General features: G+C 39.6%; 1 protein-coding gene across 10 annotated transcripts in view; it reads right to left on the bottom strand.

Moving 5' to 3' along the window:
• Positions 1 to 19,025, bottom strand: part of RAI14 (retinoic acid induced 14) — a 175,358-nt gene that overhangs the window by 15,639 nt on the left and 140,694 nt on the right. For 6 of the 10 annotated variants that reach the window (XM_033179319.1, XM_033179315.1, XM_033179318.1 and 3 more), the window contains 8 exons: positions 13,132 to 13,196; positions 9,039 to 9,096; positions 8,240 to 8,310; positions 5,762 to 5,868; positions 4,939 to 5,117; positions 4,676 to 4,704; positions 2,900 to 2,986; positions 1,897 to 1,983 (listed from right to left, as the gene is read on the bottom strand). In XM_033179319.1, coding sequence (XP_033035210.1) covers positions 1,897 to 1,983; positions 2,900 to 2,986; positions 4,676 to 4,704; positions 4,939 to 5,117; positions 5,762 to 5,868; positions 8,240 to 8,310; positions 9,039 to 9,096; positions 13,132 to 13,196 — 683 coding nt within the window. The remainder of the gene's footprint in view (positions 1 to 1,896; positions 1,984 to 2,899; positions 2,987 to 4,675; positions 4,705 to 4,938; positions 5,118 to 5,761; positions 5,869 to 8,239; positions 8,311 to 9,038; positions 9,097 to 13,131; positions 13,197 to 19,025) is intronic. The other 4 variants (XM_033179323.1, XM_033179324.1, XM_033179322.1 and 1 more) reach the window with 2 other exon arrangements.

The raw sequence follows: 19,025 nt of genomic DNA, 5'->3' as shown, positions 1-19,025 counted from the left end.
CCCCTGAGTACAATTTCTCAGTATGTTAGATAAACAGATATTAAATGGAAATATCCTCCTACTTCCTTAAAATATTTTCCAACCATAAATCTACAGATCCAGGTGGATAAGACATAATAGATTTTCTAACATTTGTAAAATAAATACATATTACTTTTATAGTCAGGAAAAAAATTAACTATACAATTCTCAGTAAGACAACAGAGAATAACACGTTTCTGTCTCTTTGACTGGAATTAATATAAACTTAATTGGGTAAGAAGACTGGTTATCTAGTAAGTTCTTATCTTTGTCTCTTTTTTAAAAAAACTTTTAAAGCACTTTTTATTTGGAGCAATTTAAGATTTACAAAAAAGTTGCAAGATAGAAACCTTCACTTATTTCTCCTAATGTTTACAACATATGTAGCCATTATACATTTGTCAATTGGTAAATTTCTACCATCTAAGTTACAACTTTATTCAAACTGTGCCAGTTTTTCGAATAATGGCCTTTTTCTGTCCCAGGATCCAATCTAGGATATTTCGTTATAAATAGAGAAGTTCCTGAAATATAATTTTTGGCATTTCCTCAATATTCTGCATTCAGGAAAGAACGAGGAGAATAACAGGTAGAGAAGCTGGTAACTTCTACACCTTTTTTTTTTTTAAAGTTCATTTATTTTTTAGTTGACAAATAAAAGTTGTATATATTTACCACGTACATCATGATGTCTACAAATATGTACATAATGTGAAATGGCCATGGAGCTAATTAATGTCACACACTGATCATTTTTTGTAATGAAAACGTTTAAAATCCACTCTCTAAGTGACTCGCAGAATCTAATGCATTGTTGTTAACTATAGTCACCATGTTGTACCATGGATCTCTTGAACTTATTCCTTTTATCTGGATGAAATGTTGTATCCTCTAGCCAACATCTCCCCAATAACTCCCACCACTCCCCCAATTATCATTCTACTCTCTGCTTCTATGGGTTCAACTTTTTTAGATTCCATGTAAGTACACTGTCCCTGCTCCCCTGCACAAGACACTCGCTCTGTCACCCACGCTGGAGTGCAGTGTCCTGATCCTGGCTCACTGCAACCTCTGCCTCCTGGGTTCAAGTAATTCTCCTGCCTCAGCCTCCTGAGTAGCTGGGACTACAGGTGCCTGCCACCACGCCCAACTAATTTTTGTATTTTTTTCTTTTCTTTTTCTTTTTTTGAGACGGAGTCTCGCTCTGTTGCCAGGCTAGACTGCAGTGGCGCAGTCTGGGCTCACTGCAATCTCTGCCTCCTGGGTTCAAGTGATTCTCCCTGGGACTACAGGCATGCACCACCATGCCCAACTAATTTTTGTACTTTTAGTAGAGATGGGGTTTCACCATGTTGGCCAGGATGGTCTCGATCTCTTGACCTTGTGATCCGCCTGCCTCGGCCTCCCAAAGTGCTGGGATTACAGGCATGAGCTACCAGCCCTGGCCTAATTTTTGTATTTTTAGTAGAGATGGGGTTTTGCCATGTTGGCCAAGCTTGTCTTGAACTCCTGACCTCAGGTGATCCGCCTACCTTGACCTCCCAAAGTGCTGGGATTACAGGTGTGAGCCACTGCACCCAGCCCTCGTCTCTTTTTTTTTTAAATGAAGAAAATCAATTATTGGTTCATAAATTTAATTTATTCACTCAATTAATTTTTAAAAATTTTAAATTATTATGGATGCAATCTAGCTGCACACATTCTTGCTTTGTGGGGTCCATGCCAGAAAAAATAATCAAGGGGTACTTCATGGTGAAAAGGTTGTGAACCAATGATTCAGAAGTACATTCTGTTTTACCCAGTGTTATATAACTTAAAGCAAGTCTATCAGGTATCTTAAAATACAGTACAAAACTGAATACAGAAAGGAAATACCTTGAAGGGTGGTTCAGCAAAAAATACTGATTCCTTTCCTGAAAGTGGCGTCGAAGTTATTGATCTTGGGGAGGAGACATCACTCAACTAAAAAAGAAACAAAATGAAAATCATCAATAAAGAATGTATCTTCAAACTCCTCTTCTCCAGTGCTGAAGGATCAACCTGTTTAACCAATGCAATGAAATCTAACAGTAAGTATCATTGGCATCAATTAATTCAAGGGTAGGAAATTTTCAATGCAGTTCAGCTACTTCAAATACTTTCTGAAAGTTTATAGAATATAACTTTGCTCCTCTATTAGAATCAGGTTTTTAAAAATCTATAAAACTTCCATTGCAGGTTAAGAATATTAATAAGTACGCTAACATACATTTAAAAAATACGAGATGAGCTATTCGTCTCTACTATTTAAATATGGATTATTCCCTTTGTGGCCTATGAATTTTAAATAACAAATCTTGATGTGTTTTTACACGCCGTTACATAGATTACTGAGCTTCCTCCTCTATGCAAAGGTCACTATAAGCTCAGAAATGCAAACTACTTTTAATATTAGCAAACCTTAAATGCAATTAGAAAGGCAAATACATTTTAGCAATGTTTCAAGAAACCAATTGAAATTCATTTCAACAATTGCCTCACTGGCTACTCATTCTCCCAATTCTTACTAGATCTTTTAATATAAGGAACTAAAAATAAATTGAACTTAAGGGAAAGTTTCTGTGATAAGATTTTGAGAAATTTCCTTGAGCCTTTTCAAAAAGAGCCTGTTCGATTCTACTGTTTTTTTTTTAAAAAAATAGGTAAGAATCAACATTATTTCCATACTAATCATCAAAATCCTTCTTATCACAATTTGTAATTTAAAACTGCTAAGGAATATTTTAAATATGCACTTAAAGGTCAGTTCTAAAACATTCCTTTTTGGCCTAAACAAAATGACAAATTTATGGCTTTCTTGTGGTGCGTTTATTGACTGTTTGTTTGCTTTTGTTTTTACCTGAGTAGGACTGATAGGAGGTGGTGGAGCTTTGCGTTTTTTTGGAGTTCCACTTCTTTCTGAGCTTATTTTAGAGACTTGGTCATGCTGAAAGTTATCACAGTCCAAAGAATGGAGGTGGGTTAGTTTGGTTAGTAAAGTCTGAGCAAGTAGCTTTATCAAACACATGAAAAAAACCTCAAAAGTTCATGCATTTCTTACTTTATCAAAATCTGAAATCTGCTACCAACCTAAAAATAAATAATATGCATGCGCAAGTATTCTTCTAGCAGCCCATGCTTTAATAGCAAGAAAATAAAAACACATAAGACAAAACCAGATTAGGTTGGTGCGGAGAACTGGGAAAGTAGAGGTTGAGGTCTACTACAACTTAGGATCCAGAATACAATCACAGTCAGCTTTCTATATTAATGAAAACCAATGGTATTTCCCACACGTCTGCATTACTTCCATTCCTTTTCTTAAAGACTATAAATATGGCCGGGCGCGGTGGCTCAAGCCTGTAATCCCAGCACTTTGGGAGGCCGAGACGGGCGGATCACGAGGTCAGGGGATTGAGACCATCCTGGCTAACACGGTGAAACCCCGCCTCTACTAAAAAATACAAAAAACTAGCCGGGTGAGGTGGCAGGCGCCTGTAGTCCCAGCTACTCGGGAGGCTGAGGCAGGAGAATGGCGTGAACCCGGGAGGCGGAGCTTGCAGTGAGCTGAGATCTGGCCACTGCACTCCAGCCTGGGCGACAGAGCGAGACTTGGTCTCAAAAAAAAAAAAAAAAAAAAAAGGCCTATAAATATGAGGGAAAGAGATAGCTTCATTTTTGAAGGTTACTGATAAGCAATACAGTTACCACATAAATTTCAGTATTGAGTATTTGCTGTTTATGATTTCTTCAAGAATGTAGATGTGTAAATAAATAAACACATAAAACCAAACATACACTGTTCGTCAAAAAAACAGATAGTGACAATATATTTTTAGAAAAAACTACACACTAACAGAGCATACTCAATTTCTACTTTGTGTAACACTACATGACATTCTAGAAAAACCCTAATTAAAAAGAAAAAGCTAACTTCTCTTATTTTCATTAAATAGCTAACATTTTCTGGCTGTAGCTCTGTAGCTCATGTGATATTACAAGTATTTAAAACAGTGTTATTCAGTCACAGAGTTTAAGCCACATCAAACATTTTCACACCAATAGGAAGCATGAGTTAGTACATTTCAGAAAAAGATGAACATATAAGTAGCAAGTTTAAAGTTACATGCTTTTGAAATAAAGCAAATTATTAAGAAAACCTTTACCACTTTTTTTTTTTTTTGAGATGGAGTTTCACTCTTGTTGCCCAGGCTGGAGTGCAATCACGCAATCTCAGCTCACTGCAACCTCCGCCTCCCGGGTTCAAGTGATTCTCCTGCCTCAGCCTACCGAGTAGCTGGGATTACAGGCATGTGCCACCACGCCTGGCTACTTTTGTATTTTTTGTAGAGACGGGGTTTCTCCATGTTGGTCAGGATGGTCTTGAACTCCCGACCTCAGGTTATCCGCCAGCCTCGGCCTCCCAAAGTGCTGGGATTACAGGCATGAGCCACCGCGCCCGGCAAGTTCTACCACTTTATAACAATGACTCATTTATTCAAAGATATTTCAGTCCTTAAGTATTTTCAATATAGTCTTTATTACTTTACCAGTGGACCAAAGTGGTTAAATCTGAACATTTTTAAATTCCCACAAGCATAAATGAAACATAAAAGCCTCCCCCAAAGATAAATACCTGCTTTGGTTTTGTTGGAGTCTTTAAATCTATAGAGGAAAAAATGAAAAAAAGAACTATAAGAAGCATAATGATTCATATTCACTTTGGGTGGGGGGATACACACACATACACCATATACAATCTTTTTTAACACTCCATTTTTCTTCGAGAATATGTTTAAAAGAATAATAAAATATATCATATTGCACACATTCTTTTATCCTTTGGGGAAAATGGAGTGGATATACTTAAAACAACATTGGCTATTTTCTTTTACATACCAGCATCCTGAGAGATTTTTGATAATAGAAGCCTTTGAATTCCTGCATTTTCTGAGAGTTTGGAATAATGTAAGGCATTGTGTCCAAGAGAATCTACAAGGTTTAGGTCTGCACCCTTTTTAATTAAGGCTTCCACGACGTTAGAGCTGCCAATCTCACAGGCCAGCATGAGAGCAGTTCTAAAGGAAAGAAGAGATACAAAATTACTACTAAGAAAATGTAAAAACTCTTTCTTGGGAAATCAGTTGTCTTAAAAAAAGAGAAAAGAAGAATAAGTGCAGTTAAACCTTTATTACACTTAATCGTCGGGGAATTCGAAGTGGAATGCTATCAAGATGAAATTAGTTTTTTTTTTTTTTAAACTTCAGATTATATCAAAATATTAAACCATATTTAGTCAAACAACATAATCTTCTATACTATTTGGCACAGTATGATGCGATTTAATATGACTGGCATGAATCTTATACTTGTTTCACCTCAAGCATTTTAAATAACATATATATTTCTAAGACCATTTCTCCAAATCAACCAATAGGTTTATTTTATTTTGCATAGAAAGTCACAGGAAATTGTTTATTCACATCAGCATTTCATAGTCTCCTCACAGACTTAGCCAGCAATGATGTCCACAGATGTCTGGGGAAAATTGCTTTAAAGTCAACATAGATTCTTGATTATCAAAAACAGTAGAACTTTCAAAAGGGAAGACATTAAAAATCCTTTATAACAAATGATCCAAAATATAGCTGTGATATTTTGAAATACTCCCAGAATGTGGAGATCACTGAAGTCACATGATTTCTGCCTAATTCTGGGGTACCTTCCACTTTTGTTCCTGGAATTGACATCTGCTCCATGATCCAGGAGAAAGTGACAGATCTCACTGTGACCATTTTGTACAGCAAGAAGCAGCGGTATATTCCCATCCTAGGAGACAAATTCAGATTTAGATTTTAACTCAGGCACAAAATGCCAGAACTGCAAAAGTCAGCCCCTGTTTTTTGCACATTTTTCTCCTGACTTGGACTGCTGATCTAATATCTGGTCCATCCTGATATTCCGTACCCCCATAGAGTCACGACTGTATGTTGGCACAACTCGTGTTACGGAATTTTACTGAATGCTAGCTTTTACATAGGAGCTCCAGCTTCTTGGGGCTGCTTGTGCCCTTGGCTATCACTGGGTGATCATGAGAGAGGGCAGAACACAAAGTGTGTAAAGGCTCAAGGCAAGTGTACCAGGTATACTGAGGGATGGTGCTGGAGAAAGGAAGGGCGTGTCTCCCCACGACACTAGAAGATCCCACTGCCCTGTATGCAAACTTCTTCCCAGTGCACTAATGATTATATATCCTGCCATTCCACTCTTACTAGAAAGTGTACCCTTTAGTAATCTTGCTATGTATCAAAATATAAATTAAGAGCCTATATCTATTACTAACACATGACTAGATAAAGAAATGGATAGAAAGAATAATTATGTCACGACAATTGCAACCCCTTTGGGAAAAAGGAAATCTAGGTCTCCAACTCGTATACAAACTATGTCAGGTAGATTAAGCATTTAAACATTACAATATAAAACAAATGATGAAAAATACTAGAAGAATATACATAAGTATTTTCTGTAATCTTAGGTCTGACACAAACCATAAAGAGAAGTTGTTATTCTGTTTTTTTTTTTCTGGAATATACCCTATAAATCCATCCACAGTGAGTTTTAAGTTAGAAGCATTCAATAGGCAAAGGGAAAAGATGTTACAATATATCCAACTATTTAAAAATACAAGTGCTGCTTAAAGATTGAGTATTGTCATAAAGAATTTCAGACAGATTTCTGGGCACTATCTCTGTGAAGTTAAAATACTTTCTGCTTAGGAAGTACTGAACTTCAAGGAATATGAATTTATTTACAGATTCTATCTAGTCACTTCACAGTATCTCCATCAAATATAAGTGTATGCATGTCAGTTCTCATGCTGCAACACGAAATTTAATCCATAACATAACCATTATTCTCAAAATAGTCTGGTGAAGTTAAAATAGCCTAGCAGTGGTCTTCAAAGTTGGGAGATTCTGCTTAGAAGGTATCCAAAGTGATAGATGGGGTGCAGAAAGAAAGTAGTAAAATTTCTATTTAGACTTATTTTTTATTTTTAAAAATCAAGAAATTAAGCTTTATTTGTAATTACATTGATGGTAGAAAACACGTATAGCCGTAGAAATAAATATACCTATATAGGAAATATATGCTGCAAAATGTTTTACTAATGCTTTAGAAGCCAATTAACCTTCTTCCCAGTTTAGGCAAAAAAAACAAAAAACAAAAAAAAAAAACCATGCAGCTCTCTGCCAGAGCTCATTTAATTTTATATAAACACACTCTTTGAGGCTGAAGCAAATCTGACTGATTTTCAATGTGAAAACAAAATATAAAAACTGTTATTGGAGTTATTTCTAAAGAGAACTAACATCAGAATCATCAGAATCATCTATTTCAGAAAAATCGGATTCATTAAATGAATCTTCAGCCAACAACTCTTTGAGAACGACGTTAACATCACACATACAAATGCTACGTTTTCTAGGATTTGACATTTTCAGCAATCGAGAATTACTATATTTTGTAAATGGAAATACCACTACTAAAAACAGAATGCTATAAATAGAATAATGTCTCTTGTTTCCAAAGCCAATATACTAGAGCTATGCGAAAATACTACTAATAAAAATGAGATATTTTGTGGCAAAGTTATCTTGAGGTAAATGCTGCATCCCCAAACACCACTGGTGAGTATTCTTGGGGCAAATGAGAAAAGGATTAAGAATAATACATAAATCCATTTTGCAGAAGAGAATCTAGGTTGAAAGCAATAGAATTTTGCCCAGTAGTTAGTTGTCTAAAGCAGGAGTCCCCAACGCAGGGGCTGCAGACCAGTACCAGTCTGTGGCCTGTTAGGATCCGGCTGCACAGCGAGGAGTAAGTGGCAGGCGAGTGAGCATTACTGCCTATAAGATAGCAGCAGTACTGGATTCTCATAGGAACACAAACTATTGTGAACTGAGCATGCAAGGGATCTAGGTTGTGTGCTCCAATGCCTGATGACCTGAGCTGCAACAGTTTCATCCTGAAACCATCCCCACCCCCATCCATGGAAAAACTGCCTTCCCCAAAATCAGTCCCTGATGCCAAAAAGGTCGGGGACTGCTAGTTTAAAGTCTCAGTGACTCCAGAGGTATCCCACTGAGTTTTAGAAACCAGTGTCTACCTCTACCTCTAGTGACCACCTGGTACTTACCAAATCTTTGAGGTTTATGGGGCTCTTATGTTCGCAGAGAATCTGCACAGCTTGAAGGCAGCCCTGCGCCGCTGGGGGAAGGAAAATATAAACACCACAGCCAGTCACACAGCTATTCACAACCAGGGGTATCAAATACTTCAGGAAGGAAGTGCTCATGTTCTACCCATTCTACATATATTCACTCTAGTTGCATTGAAGAGAAATGGTGTTAGGAAGGTTAAGAGTGAGGTGTTTAAAATTACTGCTTAATTTCAGAGTTATGCTGGCCTAAGGCCAATGACTGCCAGTTGCCTTTAGGCAAATATTTGGCTCAGGTTTTCACAGGACTTAGCTTTTCCACAACTAGCAATAAAACACATGTGTAAACCTAATCACTCATAGTTTAGTGTCGACGTTTGTCACTTGAAGTTGTGTAATCGTACTAAAACAAAATGTTAGTAAATAAAATTGACTGATGTTCATAATAATCCTCAAATCAAAAAGTCTGTATTACACATTACCTCATATCTACAAGTGCTTAGGAATATCTGTTAGTTTAAAAAGAAACCTTAAATTAGTTAAAATATATTAATCGCGATAAAATTCAGTGGTTAGTTGGCAAAGCAATTGATGAATTCTAGGCATATGCCTCAGTAAAACTCTGTATGTTTTACAAACAGAGTACAATGGGAATGTCTAGAAATGATGACAGAAAAGAGCACCAGGAATAGTATGGAAGGTTAATGGCTTGAATAAGGAAAAAGAAAAGTTGGTGTTTCCAATGGCAGAAGAAGACAAATAGGAGAATGAAAGTTACCTGCATAATGTAAAGCTGTTTTCCCAGAGCTGTCAACACTTTCGGCTGGGCATTTAGACTATAAGGCAAAAATAAATACATCCATATAATAAAATACCCTGCACCAATTCTATTCAGTTCAGACTTTTCCTGCAAGGTATGATGTGGCTTATTAGCAAGACAATTAACATAAATAAGCCTCAACTGCTGTGTTCCAGGGGCCTACAGTCTCCTATGGAGAGGGAGACTTATGTCTTTGGGGTGGGCAAACTCTCTCCTCTTTGCTGCTTCACCTATCTGTCCCTCTCCTTCCCTCATCACTCCAGCACTCCACCAGCTAATAGACATGCTCTAGGCTCTCTCATCTTGATCCTATCTTTTCCCCCATCTCCTGCCCTTTCTGCCCACTTCACAAAACCAGCTTTCTCTTAAGGATTACCCACATGCAGTCCAGGCACCCTCACCTCCATTCACTCCTGAAACCACTGCAGTTGGGTGTTCCCTCTCAAGTCCAAGGAGATGGCCTTGGTCAAGGTCACCAACAACCTTCATGTTTCCAGTGACAATAAACATTTCTGTTCTCCTCTCTCCAACCTCTCGGCTCCTAGAGCCCTGCTTGGCTCATCTTATTCTGCTTTTCCTCTTGTGTCTCCTCCTCTAGCCAAACAGAAAACCTCAGGGTTCCTCAGTGTTCTTCCTCTAAGCTCTTTTCCCTGGTAAGCTCCTCCACACCCACAACCTGAAATATCATCGAGAAGAATGGATGCTAGTGACTCCCAAATGTGGAGATCCTAACAGTAACAACAATAACTGCTATGTAAGTATTAGCTCTCACGTGCCACGCACTGTTCAAAGAACTGCTTTAGGTCCCCTAACAACCCGAGGTAGATACTATCATTACTCCAACTTGCAGATGAAGAAACGGAGGCACAAAAAAGTTGATAATTTGCTCAAGTCGCAGTAAATGGCAGAGCCAAGATTCAAACTCAGACAGGCTGGGCTAGGGCCTGTATTCTCACTCAAACACAACAGTTGTCATCTTCAAGCGCTAGGCTTGATAACTCACTGCCTACTTCACATCTCTGCTCTGATGTCTTATTAGCATCTCCAAGGCCCAGCCAAAATCTCTGGCTTCCCCTCCCCAGTGCCCCACCTGCTCCTCCCTGACTACCTTCTCCATCAACAGCATCATCATGTCTAGGCATTGAGCTAGAAACCAGTGACTCAGCTTTGATTCTTTCTCATCCTCCTCCCCCTCCCCACTGCCCTCGTCCTCCTCCCATTATGTAGTGGACCACCATGTACTGTCAATTTTTTTTGTCCAAAACTCACTTCCAGTCTACCCTCTACCCTTTCTTGTTCCTGACATTCTTTTTTAGGACAGCATCTTCTCACTTGAACAGCTAAGGTAGCCTCCTGGTAGGTCTCCCCAGTTCTGCATTTTCCCCCTTTTTATCAATTCTCTAAACAATTAGAATTCTCTTTTAAAACTGTGACTCTCACTGTCTACTTAACAGCCCCTCACAGTTCCATGCTGTACTTAGGATGAACTGCAGTGAAGCCCATCATGACATACAAGGCCCTGCATCCTGTGCTACTTTCCTCCTTACTTGCTTTGCCCCAGGCCCACACACTGGCTTTCTTCCCTCCCTGGCCAGCACCTTTCTGACCTCAGGTCCTTTGCACACATTGTTCCATTTGCTTAGAATGCTTTCCTTGTGACTGCTTGCATCATTCGGAGGTCTGAGCTTAAATATCACCTCCTTCACGAGGCCTCCCATGAACCTCCATCTCTCATTCCTCTCTTACAGTCACCCGTTAGCTTCCTTTTGAACTGCTGTGCAATCTGTAATGTTTATTTGTGGATTGTTTACCAGACTGGGAGCTCCACTGTGATAGGGGCTGCTGCTTGTCACTGCTTGACACAATGCACAGTGCCCAGGAAACACAGTATGAGAAAGGGCAGGAGGAATAGCTGAGGGTTCAGGGAGGGAGAGAGCTCATTTGTTTTTTGTTTTGTTTGGTTTTGTTTTGTTTTGTTTTTGAGATGGAGTCTCACCCTGTCACCCAGGCTGAAGTGTAGTGGTGAAATCTCGACTCACTGCAACCTCCGCCTCCCAAGTTCAAGTGATTCTCCTGCCTCAGCCTCTCGAGTACCTGGGATTACAGGCATGCGCCACCATGCCCGGCTAATTTTTGTAATTTTTAGAAGAGATGGGGTTTCACCATGTTGGCCAGGTTGGTCACGAACTCCTGACCTCAGGTGATCCGCCCACCTCAGCCTCCCAAAGTGCTGGGATTACAGGCGTGAGCCACTGCGCCCAGCCTGAGAGAGCTTATTTGAATTTGAAGAATCTCAAAAGGGTCTATTTGTGCTCATTGCCGTGAGAAGAAAGAACTTTACCTTGGTAGCCACTGGAGGGGGGAATGGCTCCAGCAGACAGGCAATAAGAGCAAAGGCCTGGAGAGCTCAGGGAGATCCATAAATGCAGAGGGTATAGGAGTGGGAGACAACAGGAGGTAATGGGGATCACAGCACAGAGAGCCTGGGCTACTGAGACAAGAGGTGAAGCACTGGCTAGAGAGCAAAGAGGAACAGGACCTAGGAAAAGAGCCTAACAGGAGGACACGGCTGAGGTTTTAACCACCACCCAGGAAGAAGAACAATCTGGATGGTTTGGCAGTGAGAGGAGGTAACAACACACTACCACGCTAGTGAAATGTCTGCCCTTCCGTGGTAAGAAGAATGGAGATTAAGTTACGACTTACCATGCTTTGGCCTAATTTTAAAACAGCACAAGGAACTGTTTAAAGGCTTCAAAGATTCCGAAGAAAAACCAATCCATTTGCATAACCAGATATAAGATTACATTAGAGACTAGAATATCTGGTTCTTGCCCACGAGAACATCTAGCTTGTCAGGTTAATTCTTCCTTTAAATTAGAGTCAGATGCAAAGTCTGGATAGCCAAGCCAGAATGGGAATGGAGATTTCAAACATAAATCAATTACTTAAAAATTGAAGTAGGACCAAGGATATGGAGGCAGAGCACTTGAGCAATGATTTTTCACTTATCCAGAGTGTCTGGTCCCAGAAGAGGCAGGTAAGAAAAGTTCTATTTTAGTTGTCTTCAAAGGGAAGCCTCATAATACAACATCACAGACATTAATCTCTTTTTCTTGAATTTAGCTTCAAAGACCTGTTAAAGTTAAGCATTCTTGGAACTGGCAATAGCTTGCATCACGTAACGCAAGACAAGAAGCTGTGTGATCAACAGACCAGGACAAGTTGAAGAATGTGACCGCATTTCTGCATTAGAATTTCAAAGCCAAATTAAAGCAAGATGCTGGGTCCCACATAGTGCTTGTTAAGGCCAAGACAACAGTTCAATAGAACAGACAGTACAAGCAAACACGTATTTTATTGCTCTATGCTATTCCTGAAAACAGCCAGCTTGCATTTTGACTGGCAACAACTGGATGTTACTGTATAGACGGCTGTTGGGCGTTCATTAAATATTCATCTTTAAAGATTTATGGAAGTTGTCATTTTAAGGGATCATTATAAACTTCCTGGCAAGATTATTGAACCAGGGAGTTGGCTGAAAATTATAAAGAAGAATAAAACCAAGGACTTAAACAAAACCCAAGAACTAAAGCTCATCAAGTTACATATGAGGAAATAATGGTTGAAATTTTGCTTCTCAAAGAAGAGCTGCATTCTACTGATGATTTAACAATACTAGGATACTAGAGATCCTGTGTGGTAAGGATCTCCAACAGCTTAGAAATGGATGTTTTAAAAACTTACACTATTCAGAGGGTGTAAGTCCTTCAGCAAAGAAAAGGAGGAACTAAATAAAGGGGAGAAAAAGGCTAGATCCCAAAAAAGACACTCCAATTTTGATTAGATCCTCTTCTCTGCCAGTGGAGTTGCTATGGAGATAATCTCCCCCTTGGCTATCATTTCAATCATGAAGCTTCTTAGGAAACACAGGTTTGGGGACAGTATTTAAAGGAGTAGGTATGGAGGGTGTGTTTGTTCTTTCACAAATACGATTACTTTTAAATTGTAAAACAGACACATGTATAATTCTAAGTTGTCACCAGCTTACCTGAAGGAGCTTCCTGATGCATTCATGGTGGCTGTTCTTGGCTGCGAGGTGTAAGGCGCTGTGTCCTAAATGGATTTTTTCAAATAATAATTTTTTTAAAAAAGGTCACACTTAAAAAAAAAAACTCTTTCTTATCTGTGAGAAGACAGCTATAAGGAAATAGGTTATTCCTTGAAAAAAGACAGAACTGTGTTTTTTTTTTTTTTTTTTTTTTTTTTTTGAGACAGGGTCTCACTCTGTCACCCAGGCTGGAGTGCAGTGACATGATCACGGCTCTCTGCAGCCTCAACCTGCTGGGCTGAAGTGATCCTCCCACCTCAGCCTCCCAAGTAGCATGCCACAACACCTGGGTAATTTTTGTATTTTTTGTAGAGATGAGATTTCACCATGTTGCCCAGGCTGATCTTGAACTCCTGAGCTCAAGCAGTCCTCCTGCCTTGGCCTCCCAAAGTGCTGGGATTACCGGCATGAGCTACTGTGCCTGGGCTGGAACTGTTTATTCTTGAGAGTGGGGAGAATCGAGCATCCCCCATCCCACCTACTGGATGACATTCACAGGCTCCAACTGCCGTTCTCTTGGGGTACGAAGCAGCTCCAGGCTAGACGCTTGTGGTGGACTCATGATAATGCAGCTCAGCAGCCCTGCTTTCAGCTGTCCATATGTTTGCCAAATGTCCTGTGTCCACAAGAGCCATGCCAGGCTACGCCCACCACAGGCTGAGGAAACCAGTGAAGGCAACTCACAAGCCAGCAGAATACATCAAAGATCCACACACTTCAGCCCCTACTTTTGACATCTCATTTCCGCCTCCTTTCAATGTACTCCAGCCCTGAATGGAAATTACCTGAAGTTTTCTGATTTCAAAGTTCTTATACAGAAGAAGGGAGAGAGTTGTAAAATTCTCAGTGAGGTCTTTCTTGACTTTCTCGTTTCAAATTCCAATTTCTCCCTAACTCTTTTAACCCCACTCCCTGCTTTATTTCTAAGAGACAGAGCACTTAGCAGCTTCTATCACTCCCTTTTACCTCTTTCTCTATACAGACACACACTTATATAGATAATTGCTTTTCCCCCTACGAGAATATAAGCTTGGTGAGGACAGACACCCCTGTTGATTCCCTGCTGTATCTCTAGTATCGACAACACTGCGGCACAGTAGGCTCTCAATACATTTTCGTCCATCTGAATTAGAGGGTATGCTCATTTCAAATGTCTGGATTGGGGGACCTGGGGAGAGGGTCAGAGCAGAGGACCTGACCACTGCCAGACAACCCAGGACACCTAGTAAACTCTTAATCCTGGATTTCCTAAGCTATTTGACCCAATATAACACCTGTAGATAATTCCCATACTTTAGGACGTGCTTACAGCACTTTCTTAACCTTAGCACCACTGACCTTATAAGTCGGACAAAATATATAATATATGCTTTATATATTATAACCATACACATTGATTAAAGGGTGCCATAGAAGAGAAGGCAACCCAAAAATCAAAACCAAAGCTAAACCAGCAACTGGAGATACGAGGGATAGATAAAGGCTCTCCAGTTTTCCTCCTTCTAAGGATTCATATTTTCATATATGAGCTTCTCACTCTCCTAAATCTCTTTTCTTTTATGAGAAAAGTTTTATTAGGAAAGTCAAGTGTGCAAAAGGATCAGAGAACACTCAAGATATGTGAGTGGAACAGAAACTGCAAATCATCTTTTAATCTCTGTTTTACCTCCTTCTACAGCAAAACCTTGCATTTTAAATTTTATTTATTTAATAAACAAATAAAAACAGTGAATACCACTGTTTCTATGTACAAGCACATTCTGAGTTTTAAACAAATGCCTTACAAATGAAGTTTTGGAACACATCTTGATTGTAAGAAGGAGACTGTTTATGTCGTACATACAATGCATTAACTTGTCCTTGTTATGGACTAAAGCTATTCTGCATAAGCAGCACCCACTGGAAACAGGCACAATTCTCCGAAGACAAGATGGTTGGGAGATGTAAACAACTTATCATAAAATAACAGGGTTTCTTTTCACTTTGAATAAGTGTTCTAGTCAAAACTGGAAGTGCCAGGTTTCTATAGAAGCAAAAATTCTTTTATTCCCCAGCCCTGTGATGTTTTTCTAATGAGCAACACAAAAGTATTTTTCACTAAAAATAGTTTCAAAATCCGAATGACGCATCATTCCCTGAACACTATAACACTGAAGTAAGATGTCTCTCATCACTAATACTAACACAAAATTCTCTCTCCAAATGCAAAATTTTCTGGACAAAATATTATTTTAGTGATAGAATCCAACTGTGATGAGACAATGTATCTCTGACTCCCATATAGCTGTGGATCTGTCTAGAATATCAGGAAGCAATTTTCCTGTGGGCAAATAACAAGGGCAACCCTAAGTGCATTCTAGCAGAATTCTGCCTGCAATAAAAGACTAATGATATTTATAAATTAAGAGTCTTGGACTATTACAGGTAGTCTAAGAACCCTATTACTTAAAGGCTGTCTGAGGAGAATGGCCCAGCTGCTCTGGCCATAGGGCACCTTTCCCTAAAACTACCTCAGACTATGACCATGTATTCAATTCTTAAGACAGCTGGAAAAAACAGGGAAGAATTAAGAAATATCATAGAGGAATCATTAATAGGACTATAACAATACTTTTCAAGTATATGTGAAAAATGTTAAAACCAGTGAAACCATAGGATACAAAGCCATGGCTAACAAATCCAAAAGGTGAATGTTTCTTAAACAGTTAGAAATAAACTATTTCTTAAATAGTTTCGGATCACAATACAGCAACATTTAAAAATAAAGATAATTAAACGACACTCAACTAAATAAAAAGCTTTAAAATATTTTCTTAAAAATCAGTTTTGGAATGCAGAATATGTTTAAACAACAAAGTATAAATTGATTTGTTTTTTATTTACAATTTTAACTATATTTAAACATTATTTTTGGAATTCCTCATCTTCACATCAAATTTTTATCACTGAAGCACAAGTCCATTCACCTTGTTGTAGTTCCAGGAGAGATAAAATCTGATTGCAAAAGATTTATTTATAATAACCATTCTTGCCAATAAATACTTTTATGAAATTATCCCTTAGTTTCTCCTTATTTTAAAAGTACAGTGTAGATTTGAGGCCAGGCATGGTGGCTCACACCTGTAATCCCAGCACTTTGGGAAACCGAGACGGTTGGATCTCTTAGCCCAGGAACTCAGAGACCAGCCTGGGCAACATGGTGAAACTCCATCTGTACAAAAAATACAAAATTAGATGAGTGTGGTGGCATATGCCTGTAGCCCCAGCTACTCAGGAGGCTGAGAGGTGGGAGGATCACTTGAGCTCCAGCCTGGGCGACACAGCAAGACTCTGTGTCAAAAAAAAAGATTTGCAGTGTTTTACACAGACACAAAAGATGCTTTGGGTATGTGTATCTTCCTTAAATTTTATTTTGATTTATTTATTTTAAAAATAAGAGACAGAGTTTTGCCATGCTGCCCGGGCTAGTCTCGAACTCCTGGGCTCTAGTGATCTTCCCACCTCAGCCTCTCAAATTGCTGGGATTATAGGTGTAAGCCACTATGTCTGGCCTATGGGTATCATTTGAAATATTCTCATGGCCGGCCAGGTGTGGTGGCTCGCACCTGCAATCCCAGCACTATGGGAGGCCAAGGTGGGTGGATCACTTGAGCCCAGGAGTTTAAGACCAGCCTGGGCAACATGGTGAAACCCCATCTCTACTAATATTACAAAAATTAGCTGGGTGTGGTGGCACATGCCTGTAATCCCAGCTATTCAGGAGATGAGGTGGGAGAATCACTTGAACCTAGGAGGCAGAAGTTGCAGTGAGCTGAGATGGCGCCACTGCACTCCAGCCTGGGTGACTCTTTTTTTTTAAAGATACTGAAATATTCTCATGGCCAAGTTATGCTGATCATTATATATGGTTGGCCTTTTGACCTCTCCATACATGAGTTAATAGCAAATAAATTACCATAAATCATGAATTTATTGGGTATAATTTGCAATTATATTTGAAAACACCACATACTCTAAAGTACCTGAGTTTTAAGGCACACTATCTTTTGTGCCTTCACACAGTGTCAAATTTGAGTGGAACTAAAGGGTGTCATAGAAGAGAAGGCCACCCAAAAATCAAAACCAAAGCTAAACCAGCAACTGGAGATGCGAGGGATAGGTAAGAGCTCTCCAGTTTTCTTCCTTTTAAGGATTCATATTTTCATATCTGAGCTTCTCACTCTCCTAAATCTCTTTTCTTTTATGAGAAAAGAAGTTTTATTAGCAAAGTCAAGTGTGCAAAATGATCAGAGAACACTCAAGATATGTGAGTGGAACAGAAACTGCAAATCATCCTTTAATCTCTGTTTCTACCTCCTTCTACAGCAAAACCTTGCATTTTTAATTGTATTTATTTATTTATTTGAGATGGAGTCTCACACTGTTGCCCAGGCTGGAGTGCAGTGGCATGATCTCAGCTCACTGCAACCTACGCCTCCTGGGTCCAGGCGATTCTCCTGCCTCAGCCTCCCGAGTAGCTGGAAGTACAGGTGCCCGCCACCACGCCCAGCTAATTTTAGCAGAGACAGGGTTTCACCATGTTGGTCAGGCTGGTCTTGAACTCCTACCTCAGATGATCCTCCTGTCTCGACCTCCCAAAGTGCTAGGATTACAGGTGTGAGCCACCACACCCAGCCAAAACCTTGCATTTTTAACTGGAAAAATGGCTGCCCAGAAGTCCCCAGCTCCCCATAAAGCCAGATATGGTTATGGACCACATTCTGTGCATCAGATCTGGGTGGAAATGTGCAGGTGCAGTGTGTGGGCCATACTTGCCTTTCCCTTTCTGCTGATGGGACACAGGTTCTGGGAAGTCATCCTGGACCACTGGGACCCAGTAACACCGTGGATGGCAGAGCAACAAGGTGAAGGGGCCCAGGCAGAGCTGCCATACCAGTGTGGGACTCTCCTGAGTGGGATACAATGCTATCTTGTTTAAGCCCCTCTTATTTAGAAACTCTATCACATAGTATCTGATGTATATGCTTGTTAATAAAGGGAGTCTGAAAGCTAGTGCCTGTGGTAATGCTTCTATTTAATTCTATCTCATACTCCAGGGTGCTAAATGCAAACTTAAAAAAAAAAAAAGACTAGGAGTCAATTTTACTATTTGCCTAGGAGAAGTGTTTTCTAAAGAAACAGATATAATTGCCTATTCTTACTGCAATGAAGAACAAGAGCAACAAGCAATGAAAAATGTCAGACAAATAACGTGAGTCTAGTTCAGAGATGGTCCAGTGAACCTGAGAGCTGATTTTCCCATCTGGTCACTATATGCCTATGGGCTAGTTGGCAAACTAGTAATTAAGGAATGGGAGGAGGCCGTGCGTGGTGACTCACACCTGAAATCCTAGAACTTTCGGAGGCCGAGGTGGGCAGATCACTTAAGGTTAAGAGTTTGAGATCAGCTTGGCCAACACGTGAAACCCCGTCTCTACTAAAAATACAAAAAATTAGGTGTGGTGGCACACACCTGTAATCCCAGCTACTTGGGAGGCTGAGGCAGGAGAATCACTTGAACCTGGAAGGCAGAGGTTGCAGTGAGCCGAGCTTAAGCCATTGCACTCCAGTCTAGGCAACAGAGCAAGACTCCATCTCAAAAAACAAAACAAAACAAAACAAAAAAGGGAATTGGGGGAAAACCCCAAAATCAAAAACCTAAGTCATGTTCTGGAGTCTTTCCTTTGGATTTTCTTTTTTGATCTGTACGTGTGGTCACTGAAAACCTTTAAAAAAAAAAAAAAGATGTAAAACCTTTCAAAAGCCCAATGTATACAAGATAATAAAGATGATCT

The sequence above is a fragment of the Trachypithecus francoisi genome, unplaced genomic scaffold (genome assembly GCF_009764315.1).
Source record: "Trachypithecus francoisi isolate TF-2019V2 unplaced genomic scaffold, Tfra_2.0 Lachesis_group2, whole genome shotgun sequence".
Lineage (NCBI taxonomy): Eukaryota > Metazoa > Chordata > Mammalia > Primates > Cercopithecidae > Trachypithecus > Trachypithecus francoisi.
This window is presented reverse-complemented; position numbering and strand designations above follow the sequence as displayed.